This window comes from Crocodylus siamensis, chromosome 6 (assembly GCF_052110815.1).
Source record: "Crocodylus siamensis isolate JL-2025a chromosome 6, ASM5211081v1, whole genome shotgun sequence".
In the NCBI taxonomy this organism is placed as follows: domain Eukaryota; kingdom Metazoa; phylum Chordata; order Crocodylia; family Crocodylidae; genus Crocodylus; species Crocodylus siamensis.
Genome location: NC_143400.1, coordinates 76,891,908 through 76,907,856, shown reverse-complemented (window position 1 = coordinate 76,907,856; position 15,949 = coordinate 76,891,908). Strand labels below are relative to the sequence as shown.

At 39.1% G+C, this 15,949-nt stretch overlaps 1 protein-coding gene and 1 long non-coding RNA gene across 2 annotated transcripts in view; one reads left to right on the top strand and one right to left on the bottom strand.

The window, feature by feature from the left end:
• Positions 1-15,949, top strand: part of LOC149863034 (uncharacterized) — a 90,412-nt gene that overhangs the window by 58,403 nt on the left and 16,060 nt on the right. The window lies entirely within an intron of this gene.
• The window catches only part of SCHIP1 (schwannomin interacting protein 1), a 556,040-nt gene continuing 540,334 nt past the window's right edge, over positions 244-15,949 (bottom strand). The window contains 4 exon segments of the mRNA XM_090051951.1: positions 244-5,272; positions 9,197-9,290; positions 12,957-13,080; positions 15,732-15,929. Coding sequence (XP_089908077.1) covers positions 5,221-5,272; positions 9,197-9,290; positions 12,957-13,080; positions 15,732-15,929 — 468 coding nt within the window. The 3' untranslated portion in view covers positions 244-5,220.

The following is a 15,949-nucleotide window of genomic DNA, read 5'->3' as shown; positions in this document are numbered from 1 at the left end:
CCAGGTTAAATTTTAACGTTTTAAAGCAAATCTTTATCCAAAATAGACAAAAATAAGAATTTCCACTGATATTCTGTGCAGGGACATGGCTATTGTAAAAAAAGCCCCAGCAAGAACCACCAGCAAGGTTGAAGCACCAACTGATACCCATTTTGACCACAAGGAGGCATAAGCATGCCAACATTGTGGAAGCCTGTGTAAGGTTATAGAGTATCACAGCTGCAAAAACTCACAACAAACATCTCTTTTAAAAATGTAATTTAATCCATTAATTCTACAGCATTGTCATCATACACATCAGCACAATACTTTAGTACATTGGACAGATATCCAAGAAAGATGCAGTAACCCAGCAATATTATTTTGTTAAAAAACAAACAAAACTAAGGATGTAACAAGAAAAAATATTGGTAATAATTAACAGCAGGTTAATTGAATAAACACATTTCACTACTTTTCATTATCAAGTTAAAGGCACTTATCAAGTTAACAAAACTCCAATTTGTCTAGGCTTCCTGTCCCAAGTGCCCTAAAATCTAAAAATCTAGAGTCGACTAAAGGCCAGATTTTGATCTATGTTACACTGCTGTAAATACAGAGCAACTCCACTGAAGTCAACAGAGAACACAAGATAGCTAAGATCAAAAGGTGGTCCTTGATGTGCAAGCAGTGTTAAAAATTGTTATCTCCTGCAAGTCATTTTGGTTAGAAGCAAATGTTTCTTGTCACAACTTGTCCGCATTGATAAGGTCAGCAAGTCTCCTGGCATTTGGATGGCATAGTGACTGCAAATAACAGGCCCAGTTCTCCTCTCACTGGTGTCCACTTTGCACTAATGTAAGTCCAAGATAACTCTACTAAGATCCAAGCATTACAACAATGAAGCTGAGAGCACAATCAGGACCACAGTCTCTGGGTCATTTGCTGCTCCCAGTTGTCAATAAAACATGCTGCCTAGACCAGATGCATCTTTCCCCAAAGCAATGCACAAATTTTCATTTGGAAGCCCCTCTCACCTTTGTTCCAATTATCTCATAGTGATGAACCAAAACAAATAAAGCAGGGCAGGCTTGCTGTGTGTCAGTGCAGATTGGATAGCTGTTGTGTGAGCGCTATGTCATCTTCCTGCAGTGTTGAGTGCTATAGTGGGCCGCATTTGGAGGGCAAGTCATTAGCTACTGTTGAATTAGAGCCCAAATGCTCCCCTTAGGCACTCAGGAAGGGCACAGATTGTGCTTATTTTATAGGAGCCAAAGGGGGAGAGTACCTGAATTAGGACCAAGTGAAGACTGAGTATTAACAGAGATCAGACTGCCCACTCCCTCATAAAGCCTTGCAGAATGGCCTGGGATGCAAGCAAAAACTGTGGGACGTGCCCCAAGATTTCTTACAGTTTCCCAAGCATTTCTGGTTGAGGAGATGGGGCAGGATTAATTGACTAGCAAAAGAAAAGGGTGAGGGTGAGGGTGGTTGACTGCTAGGTCTCAATTCAGTGTCAGGGCCTCCCACCCCTGTTCCTAGACAACTGGGGGGCTTCTGTGTGGTTAAGCTGCTGCCTTGGATTCTGTTACCCTCTGGAACAACTACTGGAGGGAGTTTTGTGGCCTTAGGCAGTATTAAGTTTTGAGGACATTTCCTGGCATTTCACTGGAGAGGAGGGAAGACTATGTGCATTTTCGTTTCTTATTGCATGCATAAATATGTCCCCCATTAAGGGTACTTTGTGGAGTCAAGGACCATGCTGTGGCTGAAGTCTTTTTCTTCACACCCCAGTACTGGGTGGGAAAGTGAGATCTACCTATTTTAGCAAACAACCTAAGCATGGACCCTGGGATTTTCCATCTCTGAAAGCCAAGACAACTCTGTACTTTGGATGGCTGGAGGGAATCAGCAATCTGATATGGAAAAGGCCTGATAGGTTATGGAGCTCACCCACCTTTTAGGGAAGGATTGTTCCATATAATTTATTTTCTAGTGGACCATGAAAAAGCAATGCTTTTCTAAAGTAGCTTGTTCTAACACTTGTGATCTGGGTGCTCCCCGTTTTCTAACAAATGGATAGAACAGAGTCCCTCCTAGGGATATACCTTTTGGCTTGACACAGGCTTGTGACTTCAATTATATTTAATAGCATTTGTGCATGTACATTGCAGGAAAGGCTGCCCATTAAATGTTCAACTCTACACCTAGCAGGAAATTAATGCTTTATAATAAATCAATACATAATGACCGAGGGTTCAGTTTCTTCTAGAGCATAACAGCATTTGCAGTCAATTTGCCAGAGACATTCAGTTTTGCCTTCAAGTTCATCCAGCTACACCACTCATGAGATGTAATTTGTCTCAACTGCATATTAATTTTACTATAGCCTATCAGTAGTGTAAAATAATCTGTGAGTCTATCACAAATGAAGTTGCATTTGTGAGGTGTTCAGCACTACTGTAACATTACTATCGTATGTTATTACACACACCTAGAACGTACCCAGGTTGTTGTTATTTTCTTTTAAAGCTTAAGCCAAGGCTTTCAAATTTGGGATCTCAAACATATTATTTAAATCCACATTTAGAGATCTAAATAAGTGGCCTGATTATTAAAAATGCTGAGTATGCACCATTTTAACAGAAAATGGTGGCTGCTCAAAACCTTTAAGAGAGCAGCCACTTATTTAAGCATCTACATTTTGTGGCCCAATTTTGACAATTTTGGCCTTGGAGCACTGAAAACATGGACATTTTATAAAGCAGAAATATAAAAACACCAGAACCCACAACAGTGTCAAGACAACCAGAAGACATAGAGAAATTAACACCCCATATATTTTTTTTCTGCATAGATTCAAAGAAAGCAAAATAAATAATCTTAGTTTTACATTCCTATCTTATATGTATTCCCTATGCTAGCTCAGTGGTTCTTCAGCTCCTTATGTACTGTGGATCACTCCTTAATAGATATACTTCTGGAAACTTCCCCCTTAACCATTTCTTCATCTGAATCCCAATTCAAATTTTGATTAGGAGACAAAAGAATCTCAGGACAGAATTATGAAGACAAAATGTTCTTGGCACATTTCCATATTTTGTACTTGTGCTATTCATTCCCTCTCTGCATACCCAGAAGCTGTGCAGAGGTGTAGTTTTCAAGGGAATCCAGTACTGGCCTCCCTTTTTTCCCCATATGAATCAACAGGAGTAGTACTAACATCATTGAACACTTCTAAAAATCCCACTTTGTTTTTTCAGTTCTAAATCCCTCTTTGGTGTCTTTCAGCAGCCTTGACTTGCTTTCACCTCTCCAAGTGAATCTGCATTTTTGTTGCTGCTTTTCCCTGTATGCTGCCCCTCTACACTCAGTGTCTTCTTTAGCTTCAAACTCACAGCAACACCCGAGAAACAGCATCACAAAGTGGTCATGCAGAATCTATATGATTATTGTTTCAAAATGAAGTTTTGGAGAGGTCAGCAAATGGCAGGCAGTGTCAGATATCAGGGACTGACAAGTGCTTCACCAGAAATAGGCAACTGCACTATGTGATCCACAGAATGGTCTGAAAACCACTGAGCTAGCTTCAACTAGGTAAAAAAAATGTATTGGCAAGTTCAGAGCAATGACATTCTTCCAGGTAAAGGAAAAAACTGAACATTTTCCTCATGGAAAGCTGCAGAACACGCTTTGTAGCAGTAAAATACAGAATGTGCACCAGTGCTGGGAAGTGTGAGGCATGGTATGCCTATTGGTGTAAAGGCAGTTGCCAACTGGAGACCACACATACACCCCAAAGAAATTTCTTACAAAAAAAGTGGGGGACTACAGCAAGATTTTCTTAAAAACAGGCCCAAATTCCATGAGTTCAGTGTTTCATTTGGGGACTGCATAATTTCTGTGAAACAGAATTTTATAAAATACATTCTTCGTATGGGGTAAAATTTGAATGTGTCACTTACTTCTATGAAAGCAACTTGAATATATTGTTAGACATAAACTTGACTCGAGAAAAATCTGTCATAAATTAAAAAATAAAAAATGTAAAAGAACCTGATTTGCATGATGTACATTGTAGCTTCTGGCTACTACTATCTAGACTGGGATGGAGAGACTGATGTGGTATTTCAGCATTAAATCAAATAAGTTCAAGAGAGAACAGAGTTATTGGTTTGTGTAGCCAGTTCTCCTGCAAATGCAGATAGTGCCCAGGAAAGAGGCTATATAACAGGTACATAGCTGAGGGAACAGACACTAAATGTGATCTTGGCCAACAAGGTGGAGAAGCGATCAGTTACCACACATAAAACATTTAGTGGTAGAAGTCTTAATACAGATTTATACATTTTTGACAGTTATATTAAAACAAAAACAACACCCCCCACCATGTGTGCCTGTTGATTCTAACAATAGTCACAATACTAGGTCTCCCAGTGAATGTTTTATATAAGAATATCTTAAGTCCATGTCATCCATCCTTTATGAACTTACAAATAGGTCTATAAAATTCTGTCCTGTCTCCATACCTTTTTATGTTATACAGCCTTTTTTTTGCCTTTCTGGTGATGAGAAATTAAGTACTGCACATTTAGTAGGATGAATATATTACTGGTGCATCACCAAAGTCAACCACTAGTGAACAAAAAGACATATCATATGAAACAATTTCTTAATTTTTATTTTACATATTTATACATAAAACTTTCAAGATAACTCTTGAATCCAACTGAATGTTAATAGCACATCTAAAAATGAATGTCAGGTAGTCAACATTCACAAAATGTTGAAAACTGATTAAAATATACATATTACTGAAAGCTACAACTTCACTACGAGGCAGGCATGTATTTTTTGACTTGTATAGCACCGTCAATTACAGTTTCTTTGTTTAAAACTACAGTGAAGAATAAAAAGTAGTCAATGGTAAAATATTGTTCAACTTAAAATCTCTAAACAAACAAAAATAAAAGTTAAACTACCCTCTCCTCTTACCTTTGACTTATTATATAAGTACTGTACACTTTGTAATAATAATATTAAAATGCCTGATATTTAGTGGCACAAGTAAAAAAAATTAAAATAAATTAAGTAGCAGAGGCCAATCACTGGACATAAAGCTTCAGACATGATCAATGACTAACACTGATTTTCTTGTGCACCACCTTGAGCATCAGCATTTGTACAACCACAGAAGCAAAATCAATTCTAGCTTGCACTCTAGTCTGATGGCTTCTCATGTTATTTTGCTGGCATTTTCTCTGCCATGTGCTTCTGCTGACTTTCAGCATGTCTGGGGAGGGGAAAGAAAAGCTATGTTACTTACTGGGGGGAAAAAAATCACAGTAGATTAAGAGGGATTAGTCAACATTTTAAATATACTCCAAATCAGCAAACAAAGAAATGGCTTTCCTCAGTGAAGAAAAATACAGAAAGTAAAGATTCAGTTATTTAGTTAACATTAACTCAGTATAGCATTCCTCTGATAAACAGAACACAATCCTGACGTGCACAACAAATTAAAAGGAAATTTCTCAAACTAAAGGAAATTCTTAGGCGTCCTATAACACTTTTTTATGTGGGTTTTGTTTTGTATTGTACTAACTTCCTCCTCTTCCCAAAGAATGTTTTTCAGAAACAATTCTAGGATGTGGCAAGGTGAAGTTAGCCAGGACACTGCATCCTTTATCTTGCAATGGTATGGTATAATATCTCAAACTGGAACCATGAAATACAGTGTACAGAAGATATCACACAGCCTCCTAAATATTTAAACAACTTAATTCACTAATCTGATGCAAATTACTTTAGATTGAAGAGATATTTTCAGAAGTGCAGCCCCACAACATACCATACTCACACTTTCTTATCTGTTTGTGGATTGACTGTAATGGGTTTTGAAAACCAACAACATCTAATCAAGTTGCATACAAAATTTTAATCAAGACTGTCCTAAAAAATGTCCAAGGAAATAGGGGCCATTTTTACTCTGATTCACTTGTTTTAAAGGCTCAAAGCCATTTTGATAGTTAACAATCTCATAGTCTTAATTTCAGGTAAGGCGCCAGACAGTCCAAATAGCTTCCTTCAGTCATTATAGGCCTGTTCAAATCTGTTCACTGCAGGCACAGAGGTCTCTTGGGCAGGCATTGATTAACCAAGGAGAAAAGTCCCTCAAGGCCAAATCCAAACCCTCCTACTTGAAGGATTTCCTAACACAGTAGTGCTTACACTGGGTGGGTGGGAGCATGGTATCTGTGAAGGTATAAAAAGGAAGTATGTAGATGGCACAGCCCAGAACCCTAATCTGAGGGAGTTCCCTGCAGCCTGCAGGAACGGACCAGGAATCACCAGTCGGCAAGTTCTGAAAACCTGGAAAGCATACCAGTCCAAAGCCAGGCAGAGAATTTGGGTAAATAAAAGTCAGATTTTCTGCATAAAGATCCACTGTAATGCATTTAAGACCTTAAAGAGACTAACTGGTGCGTCTCAGAAAGGAGATATTTCTAATTGTTCAACTCTACTCTTAAACCCAAATCAGCCTCAGTTTAATGTTGATGGCCACATAGTAATTGTACACTGGTCTTATTTCAGCATTCATGTGATGGCAATCAAAAAAGCTGACAGATGTGGCATAAAAACTACTAATAACATATTTGACTCAACTGTACTGCAGCCAATAGATTTCATTATGACCCCAACTCTTCCCACGTACCAGATCGCTCCATTTAATTAAATATAATGCAACAGAAGACATTTAAAAAAGGGACATATTTTTGACCATTCACTCCTTCCCTACAATGTCAAAATGGAATTCTGAAAAGAGCTTTTTAAAATAGACTTGATTTGAAAAAAATTTAGACAATTTTAAAAAAATTTAATACAAGCAATTTTTAGCATCCCATAAAATCATATGTGGGTACTTTAATATTACAATTCAGAAGCTACTAGTTATGCTCCTTAGAGAATGGAAATAGAATTTTATCAAATACATTCTTTGTAATAATCAGTTTTTTAAAACTTTGTTATGTAAGCTTCACATAAGAAAGTACTGGGTCAAGACCACAGGTCCATCTAGAGTGGTATCCTGTCTCACAGTGGCAGAGAGTGGCTGCTAAGGGAAGGAGTATTTATGCAGGTCCTTTAAAATCTTTTAGACCATTACTCATGATTATAACATTGTACAGATTAGAAATATCCCTTACAGCATGTAAAATATGACAGGTTAGAGATAAATATCTTTTGGAAACCATGTCTATTTTATGGCATGTTTTTTCTTAATCTACTACTAAGCATTTAAAAATTCCTATATCCTTCCAGAGTTTTTCTGATGGTTTTCCTCCTTTAGCTTATACTTCATAAGCCCTAATGTTGGCACTTGCTAGGGCTTTCAAATTTAGATTGGCTTTTGGATGTGTCAAGAGGTTGGATTGAAACATTATGTAAAGCACTAAAACAGTCTCATAAAAGCTGCTATTTTTCCTCCAAACAAAAATGAGAGCAGAGTTTTGGTTCTCAGGAATGTGGAGGTGGAATTGCATTTGCAAAACTACTGATACTTCTTAGTAGAAAGTTTCTGAATGTATTTGGGATTGTCTGAGACTGAATTTCTTACCTTTATGGCAGAAACGGCTGTATAATATTAAGTTTATGAGGACTCCACTGCAAAAAAGACAGCATGGGATAACAGTCTCATTGCCTGGTTTCATTTGTCTTATCTGTGTCTCCAGGTAGAGTCCATAAAAAAGTCTACGTGATGTTATGCGAGAGGCGAGGATTTATTTGGGTGATGTCTTTTATTGGATCAGCCTGCATAGCTGGGATAGTTAGACAAGCTTTTGAATGCAAAACATTTTTCAGTTCTGAGGTTTCTCTCCTCAGACCTCAAGAAGAAAGACTTGCATTTGAAAGCTTGTCTAACCTTATCCTAACTATGTAGGCAGGTCTCATAATATGACATCACCCAAAGAAATCCTTGCCATTTACATAACTCCTAGACCATCACAGCTATGGCATCACTTTAAAAACAGCATAACACAGAATATATGAAATCATTCATTGTATCTGCCGAGATGAGTAAAGAGAATAAGCATACACTCAAAGTGATGAGAGAATAACTTGGCAAATTAACTCAGAGATTCTATTTCTTAAAATACTATGGAACATGAACTGGGGTGATGAAGCAAGAAGGAAAGTGCAACAAGTAATAAAGCCAAAGGGAAAAGGTGAGAAGGGGCAGGGGATAGGGAAAGAGTGAAGTGAAGGGGCAGAGGGGTTATGAGGGTAAAAATGGTCAAAGCAATTAACCAGAGAGGAAAGACCATCCAGAGCCAGAACTGAGGAAGAAAACAGTATCAAATGATATGACTGATGGTTAAGGGGCTGAGTCAGTCCTACCACCAGGAAGGAACTTGTTGTGTCCCTATTCCTCCTCTCTACCTAAAGTTAACCAAATAGCAGTCAGCTCTGACGTGTTATTCACACTGCAAGTTCTTTTAAACAAAACTGGCTTGGTCTTAGATGTGAAGCATGTCAAGGAATAAGGAAAAAAAGAGCATTTTTATGGTGAATCGCTACGCAAGAATGATTAAACAGAAGTTACTGCATTGATCTGTAATTGCTCAATTGTTATTTGTTGATTTAAGCAGTCAAATGGTTCCGATGCAAATTTCTTAACAAAATAAGTGACAGCATTGTAAATTTCAATACAAATATATAATTAGTGATCAAAGCAATATTTTAACAATTTTTTATGATACTTAAAAGATGTCTACCTAGATGACCCACTGTGGCAGTGGTCCAGACACTTTTTAAAGCTGTGGGCTGGATTGACACCATTCGGATCAGGGGTACGTAAGGCAGGCTGGGATCTAGTCACTACTACCACTTTTCCCTGTGGTGGCACAGGAAAAGCACCTACAGCCAGTGCTTTTCCCCCTGTGGTGGCAGGGGAATGTGCATCTGCAGCTGAAGCCCCCTGCTGCTGCATGCCACTGAAGCCCTACATCTGTGGGCCAGAACTAATGGCCAGATCTGACCCAGGTGTGATAGGTTGCTGACTCCTGCACTACAATATTTGGCAGATGAAAGTTCTGTTCATAATGGCTGCTGTGAAAGAGTGTATGAATATAAGGATTACCCATCACTACAAGCCAAAATACAAAACCTCGGTGCAGCAGTTGTTAGCAGCAGAATACCATAAGAAAATGTTACTAACCTGGTCAAGTCTTCAATGTCTACCAGCATTGCATCCTGCTCTGTGTGCAATTCATCTCGAATAAGTAGCAGCTGCACCAATTCTTCATTCAAGCCTGATGCCAGAGAAAAAGGAGTTTAATTTCATTTAACTGCATCCCTGTGAATAACAGGTGTGGAATGTGTTCGTTAGTCCTTTAACATAGTAAACAACAGCTCAGAGGGAGTAGCTGATGTGTTTACCAGTTTTGGTTTTGGTTTGTATAGAAGAAAGCATGTTAGGCAATGCAGTAAAAGCAGTGGCTATTTTTATTACTAAACAAAACTGTAACAAATACAGAAGTGAGTCTTCTACCCACTATTAACTATGATGGGTCTTGTGAAATGACTGAGTTTAGTTTCCTGAACCCTAAGGGCCAGCTCAGTGATTCTCAACAAGGTTGCCATGATATCTTGGGATGCTGTGAGATCCTTTTAAGGGTGCCATCCAGTATTTGCACTGTTAGGTGTGCAAGAATCAACACATGTTTAACAAGATAAACCCAGAGATTTCAAATATGAATGCATAGTGCCAAAACCTTCCTGTCCTGTTGTGGTCTGAATTCTTCGCAACAGAACTATTCTTTTTTTCCATAGTTTAAAAAAAAAAAAAAAAGGGGAAAGCTAAGAGCTGGCATTTTCTGATGGATGTCTGTGTCTAAAAAGGCTGAGAACCACTGCTCTAGCTAGTCTGTTTCCTTAAAGTGAGAGTCTACAAGGCTTGGGTTTTTGGGCAAAGTAAAATGTAAGTGCCAATAAAAAATAATTGGTTAAGACAAAGTGTGTGAAAAATTAACCACCACCAATTTAAAAAGCAAAATGTTAGAGCACAGTGGGCATCTTTACATGTGCTCCAGTGGGTGGGTGGTTTAATTAGCTCAGCTCTTGGGAACCACTCTAATTAAAGTGCCTGCTGTGTCTTGTGTATTCAGCGTCTCATGCTTCAAAATGGTGGTGGGGGTGCTTTAACTAAAGCTCGTTCAATGAGCTTTAGTTAAAGCACCCCCACCACCATTTTGAAGCACGAGGCTGAATACACAAGAAGCTGAGGCTGCTAGAGTGAGCTAATTAGCATGATCCACCACACTTAATGAATTGAGTCTGAGATGTCCTGCACATCTACAGGTACCATTGGTGACGCGCAGGGGGTGCACGCGCACCCCTTGAGCTTGGCGGTGTACTCCCTACAAAAAGCGCTGCTGGCCTGCAGGTGCTTGCCACTCACCACCTCCCCCTCCCCACCGATGGCGTCTGTGGGTGGTCCCTGATCGCTGCTGGCCGCTGCTGCTACTGGCGGCATCTGAGGGTGGTCACCAACTGCCGGTCAGCGCACATCACCACCCCCCTTCCTGCTGCCAACAGTGCTGCAGCCTCCTGTGGGGACTCGCCACTGCCATGCTCCTGCCACTGACAGCGCCTCCACCATTGCCTGCAGGAGTTTGCTGTGCCCCCACAGCCTTTGGGGTCGTTCAGGACAAGTACCCAATGCATTTCAAGCAACTCTCTCTTGCTGAATGCCACTGTGACTGCCCTATAGGGCTTGTGCTGTCCTTTTGCCCAGAGAGATCTGCACCTTGAGCTGAAAAGGGTCTTTTCTGTTCAAAGTGTAAGAGGACAAATGGAAGAGTGAAGAAAGAGGGCAACATTTCAGATATCTCAGGTAGCTTAAAGAGCTGTGCTTTAACAAAGGGAAAGCACAGCAAAATAGACTTGTGGTAAGAGCAACACTCCTGAACACTGCAACAGGCTTCCTGAACTCCTGAAGTCTGTAATTAAAACCTGTGGTTTGCGTGGTTTCATGTCTAATTCCAGGGTAAGGATTTTACTGAATCTGGGCAAAAATAACACTGACATGCCACTGTAGTAGCACTTGGTAACAATATCAAATGTTCTGGGATAGTGATTCTGCTTTGCATGTAATGCAGGATACCATATGTCAGAATAGAGTCCAGGGTCTCATGTATATGGGGTACCTAAATGCATCAGAAGCCAAGGTGTGACTTGACCATACAGTGACTACTCTGCACTAACTTCCCTTACCGTGCACTAAGTATGAGGTACTTTGCTGCACATTTAAAACTTTCTTCACAACAAGAAGCTTGGGCCTTTTTGTTTTGTTTTGTTTATTTTACCTCTAAGATGCTGGAGAAACGCTTACAAATGGGAAGGTCCTGTGGCGTGCAGTCCACAAGAATAGAAATGATGCCTAAATGCAATTTTAGAAATAAAAGCTATCAATATAGGTTGAAGTTCTACTGTGGTTCACTGAATGCGCTACTCGGGAAGCAAATGTAACTGAATGAAAGTACAGCTAATGTTTAATTGCTATTACGTGTGGCATTCTCAATAACGTGTTTTTATGCACATCAGCTGTTGTTATCTGAGCCTAGGAACAAGGATGCCAAAAAAAACACAGCCCTTTTTGCTGGACTTCAGAGAAAAATTACTTGCACTTCAGTCAACTGCTCAGCATCTTCAGCAGATGGCTATAGGGTCCTTTCATAAGTGACACTAATTAAAGAACACAGGGAGCTAAGGAACAGTACAGTAGTGCCCAAATAATAAGTTCAACCTAAAGCAGTGGTTCTTACCCTTCTTAGACTTGAAGCACCCCTGGATAGACTCAAGGCATTCCTTGGAAAATGTCAGCTCTTACTCTTCTCTCATTTTTTTACTATAGCAAAACATCAGAGCAGTGTTTTTGTTGCAAAGAACCCAGAGAAAAACTACAACTATTGATTTCTCTTGTAAAGTTTGGGGTTTATCTTGTGAATTGTGTTTTCAAACCTGACAGTGCTAACATTGGGTGGCACCTGTGGAAGGATCAAAAGGCACCCTGGTTGAGAATTGCTGAACTAGAGCCCCCATAGCACCCTACTCCAATAGCAATTAATTCTGAATGCTAGAAGTTGTATCCAATGGAGAGGCTAAGGAGAAATTAGGAGCCAGGGTATTGTCATCCCATGCACATACAGGAACCCATTAAAAACACTGCTAAAGTATAATGTTTCTGATGCAAGGCTGGATGAAGGAAGTGAAGAAAACAAGAGATGAACATATTGGAAACAGTCAAACAGAAAAGATTTGCATTGTATCCACTGTCATAGAATAGTGACTGTTTACCCATATCCTGTACCACAAACAGTTTGAAAAAGCACAGGTTTTCCTTTCCACGTAGAGAGTCAAACAAACTACTCTCCACATAAAGAGTCATACACTTCATGCAGGTATCAGATAAGTTTGAAATAAATGAAGAGATTACAAATTAAACTTTTTTATGTATGGATGTTGAACAAGAATATCCTGCTTCTTCTGAACAGGTGCTGGGAACCCCAAACTTTCGCTGACAAACAAGCAACCAGCTGGGACATCAGATCTTGCAATAGCTGTGCCCTACTTTATTGGATCTAGCCAACATTTTACTGGATCTCTCACTGTAGATCAGGAGGGAAAGAAAATTTAGTTTTTTAACCTATCAAATCTTGCTTAACCAAATGAACTGACATCCTCAATAAGGTAGAATGAATGTGGCTCAAGCTAATTTTAGGGACTATCCATAATGTACTAACCACTGCATTTAATTTTATCACAAAAATAAATATGACTTTTACTTATGAGTGTTACATATAAATGAACATAGACAGTATTTTCTTCCCTTCAATGGCAATAACCTCATCTTTATTCATATATTACATTACTGTAGCCTATTTAAGGGGAACTACAAAAGAATAAATACCACTTACTTTCTATCTGTGAATGGAGATCATTGACTATCACTTGTAGCTGCCCAATAGTCATATCTCTCAGATCTGTGGGTTTTAGACTTCTTTTCATCAGGCATTCACTTATATGAGGCATGTGTGGCAGCTAAGGATATGTGGTAGATTTAAAAAAAAAAACTTTTAGATTGTTAGCACTTCAAATGATTCATATTTTTTGATAAAATGATGAAAAATGGCTTGCATTCCATAGGACTCTTTCTCCAGCCCCTTCCCCACAACAAACACACACACTACTTCATAAACTAATCTATTTGAAACTTCCAAAATGAAAACCTCTGATCGATGCCAGCATTTCAAAACCCACCATCACAATGTAATACATATATTACTATATATGTATAGTAATACATATATTACTATATATGTATAGTAATACATATATTACTATGTATTACATTGTGATGGTGGGTTTTGAAATGTTGGCTTTAAACATCCATCAGAGGTTTTCACATATGTTATATAATGACAATGTGATATAACTTAGAAAGCAATGATGAAGTTAAGTAAAATTATTTAAATACTGTAATATTATTCAGAATCATTTTTGGAAAGACCAAAGAAGAACTGACTGTTATATGATGATGTCCTAAATATAATCATCCTCAAAGTAATCATAACCTTCAAGCTTTATTATTTTATTTCCTTCACAGATAGCACTTTATAAATGACCTAATAAAACAATCCATCATGACTCTGCAACTACTGATTGAAATTTCATACCTGAATCTCTTGGCTTGCAACCAGGGACGTACAGTAATTACAAATATACTTTGCCATATGTGAATACTCTGGACTAATCCATATCCAAAACACTAAGAACTAACTTTTCCAAAATTGTGTAAATACAGCTCAGTGTCAACACATTACCACTATATAAATTCTGATGATGCCTGAATGAGGCAGGCTTCAAATTAAATAGAAAAAAGAAACTGAAAAAATGCATAGTCCTTCCCTTTTCCATGACTTAACCAGCCAGTTATAAAATACGATAGAACTTTAATTTTCAACAAATTTCATGCATAACAAAAATGACCTGGCTGACCATTCAGTCTTCACAGTAATTATAAAATACAGAATAGGAGACATTTATTTGAAAACATATGGAAACCATTTCTGGTTTATGCTTGTAGGTCTGGTATTAAAATATTACTACATTCTTCTAGTCATTCTTCCAACTGATACAGTAAAGTCTTTAAAACATGCATCCTGTCCTCAACCCACATTTTTTCTTTTCTTTTTTTTTTGGGTGGTCGGTCTTATTTCCATTTCTGCTTAGCAGAATTTTGTTTCGTGCTGACTTTACTGTATCTTCTGTCATAGGGCTGTACGTAAGTTTGTGAGTATGGGCAGTAACAACCACATTTTTTTCTAGTACAAACATTAATGAAAGCCCATGAAACCCAGTTCTCAAAAACATGATGGGTTGGGGGGGAGAGGAGTCCATGTGATACACAAATAAATACAGTATTTTCATCTGTGTGCACTATTACATGCACACACCCATGCAAGCAAAAACTTCTCTAACTTCTAAGGCTGCTTGCTATACTTCATTATTACGCAATGTTGAATATGGCCTTGATCCTGAAAGCATTTCCTACAGGAGCAATGCTAAATTTAAATAAAGTTCTGAGTGGCAGTAAGCCTGCTCAGTAAAATGCATTTGCAGGATGTCACCTTAAATCTAGAAAAGAAAAGTAGGGCTGAAAGGGAGGTCAACTAGCTCAACCTCCTGCATGAGGCAAGATCATACTTATCCAAACCATCTTATACAAATCCACTGTCTAACCAAGTAGTTCCCAATTTTTTTGGGCTTGCTGGACTCGTGGCACTGTTCCATAACCTACGTAAATGAAGTGGCAGCCGTTTTCAAAAACTAATATTGCTTGCTTCCTTGCAGAGGGTCTTGCACAGTGGAGATGAGGGGTCCAGCAAGGCATGGACAAGCCTGAGCCTGCATTCAATTTGCTCATCTGCTAATACCTCACTTATCTCCTCACACCTTGGGGCACGCCCCAGGGTGCCACAGACTCCCAGCTGAGAATCAGGGGTCTAACCCAGGGGTACGTGGGAGTGGGGTTGGAACATTGCCACCCTGCGCCACTGCCTCACAGGAGCAGGGCCACACAGATGCTGTGCTGCCGCTGCTCATCACAACCCCGCTCTGCATCTCGCCACTTACTACCTCTCCCCTCCCCCCCGTCAGCATCCAGCTGCTCGCCCCACTCTCCCCTACTCTACACCTGGCCGCTTGTGCCCCCCTCCCCCCCGGGGCTACTGGGGTTACACTTATTAAAAAAGGTTGAAACCCCCTGGTCTAAACTATTAGCAAAACTACACTCAGTGCTGACAACCACAAGATGGAACATCTTAATTTGCCACAGATAAAGCAGGGGAACCATGGGGGCCAATTTCCTGCTGCTTCAAAGGTTGTTAAAATACACTGGAGAGGTCCACGGAAGGCCATGCACCCCACTTTATTATGTGGAATGTATTTTCTGTACTTGTTCTGCCTCTAATTAATATTAAATATTAACTTAAATTTAAGTATATTAAGTGTATCTTTGTACATAAAAGTTTCTTTGTCAAACAGCTTTGGATGTTGGGTGCAATGGTATAAAATTGTGATAATAAGAAAAAATAGTTGAAATTAAAAGAGGACATGCTGCAACAGTAAAACAACAAACCATTAATACTTGGTGGCTATTTTGTGCATTTGGATCTATAATCCATACTTACAAGATCAGCTACTGGAGATTTTTTCCTGTTCTGTTTTTCCACTTCTACTTGCATTTTGGCCATTGGTTTTGCCATAGCCAAGGCCATTTTGGCTTCAGCTTGCAGTTTCTTTTGTCTAGTGAGAAAATCCATGTCATCTAGGGATTCAGATTCCTCTTCAGTAGTATCTCTATCAGAGTAGGAAGAACTTTGCTTGCTCTAGGAAAGGTCACAAACAC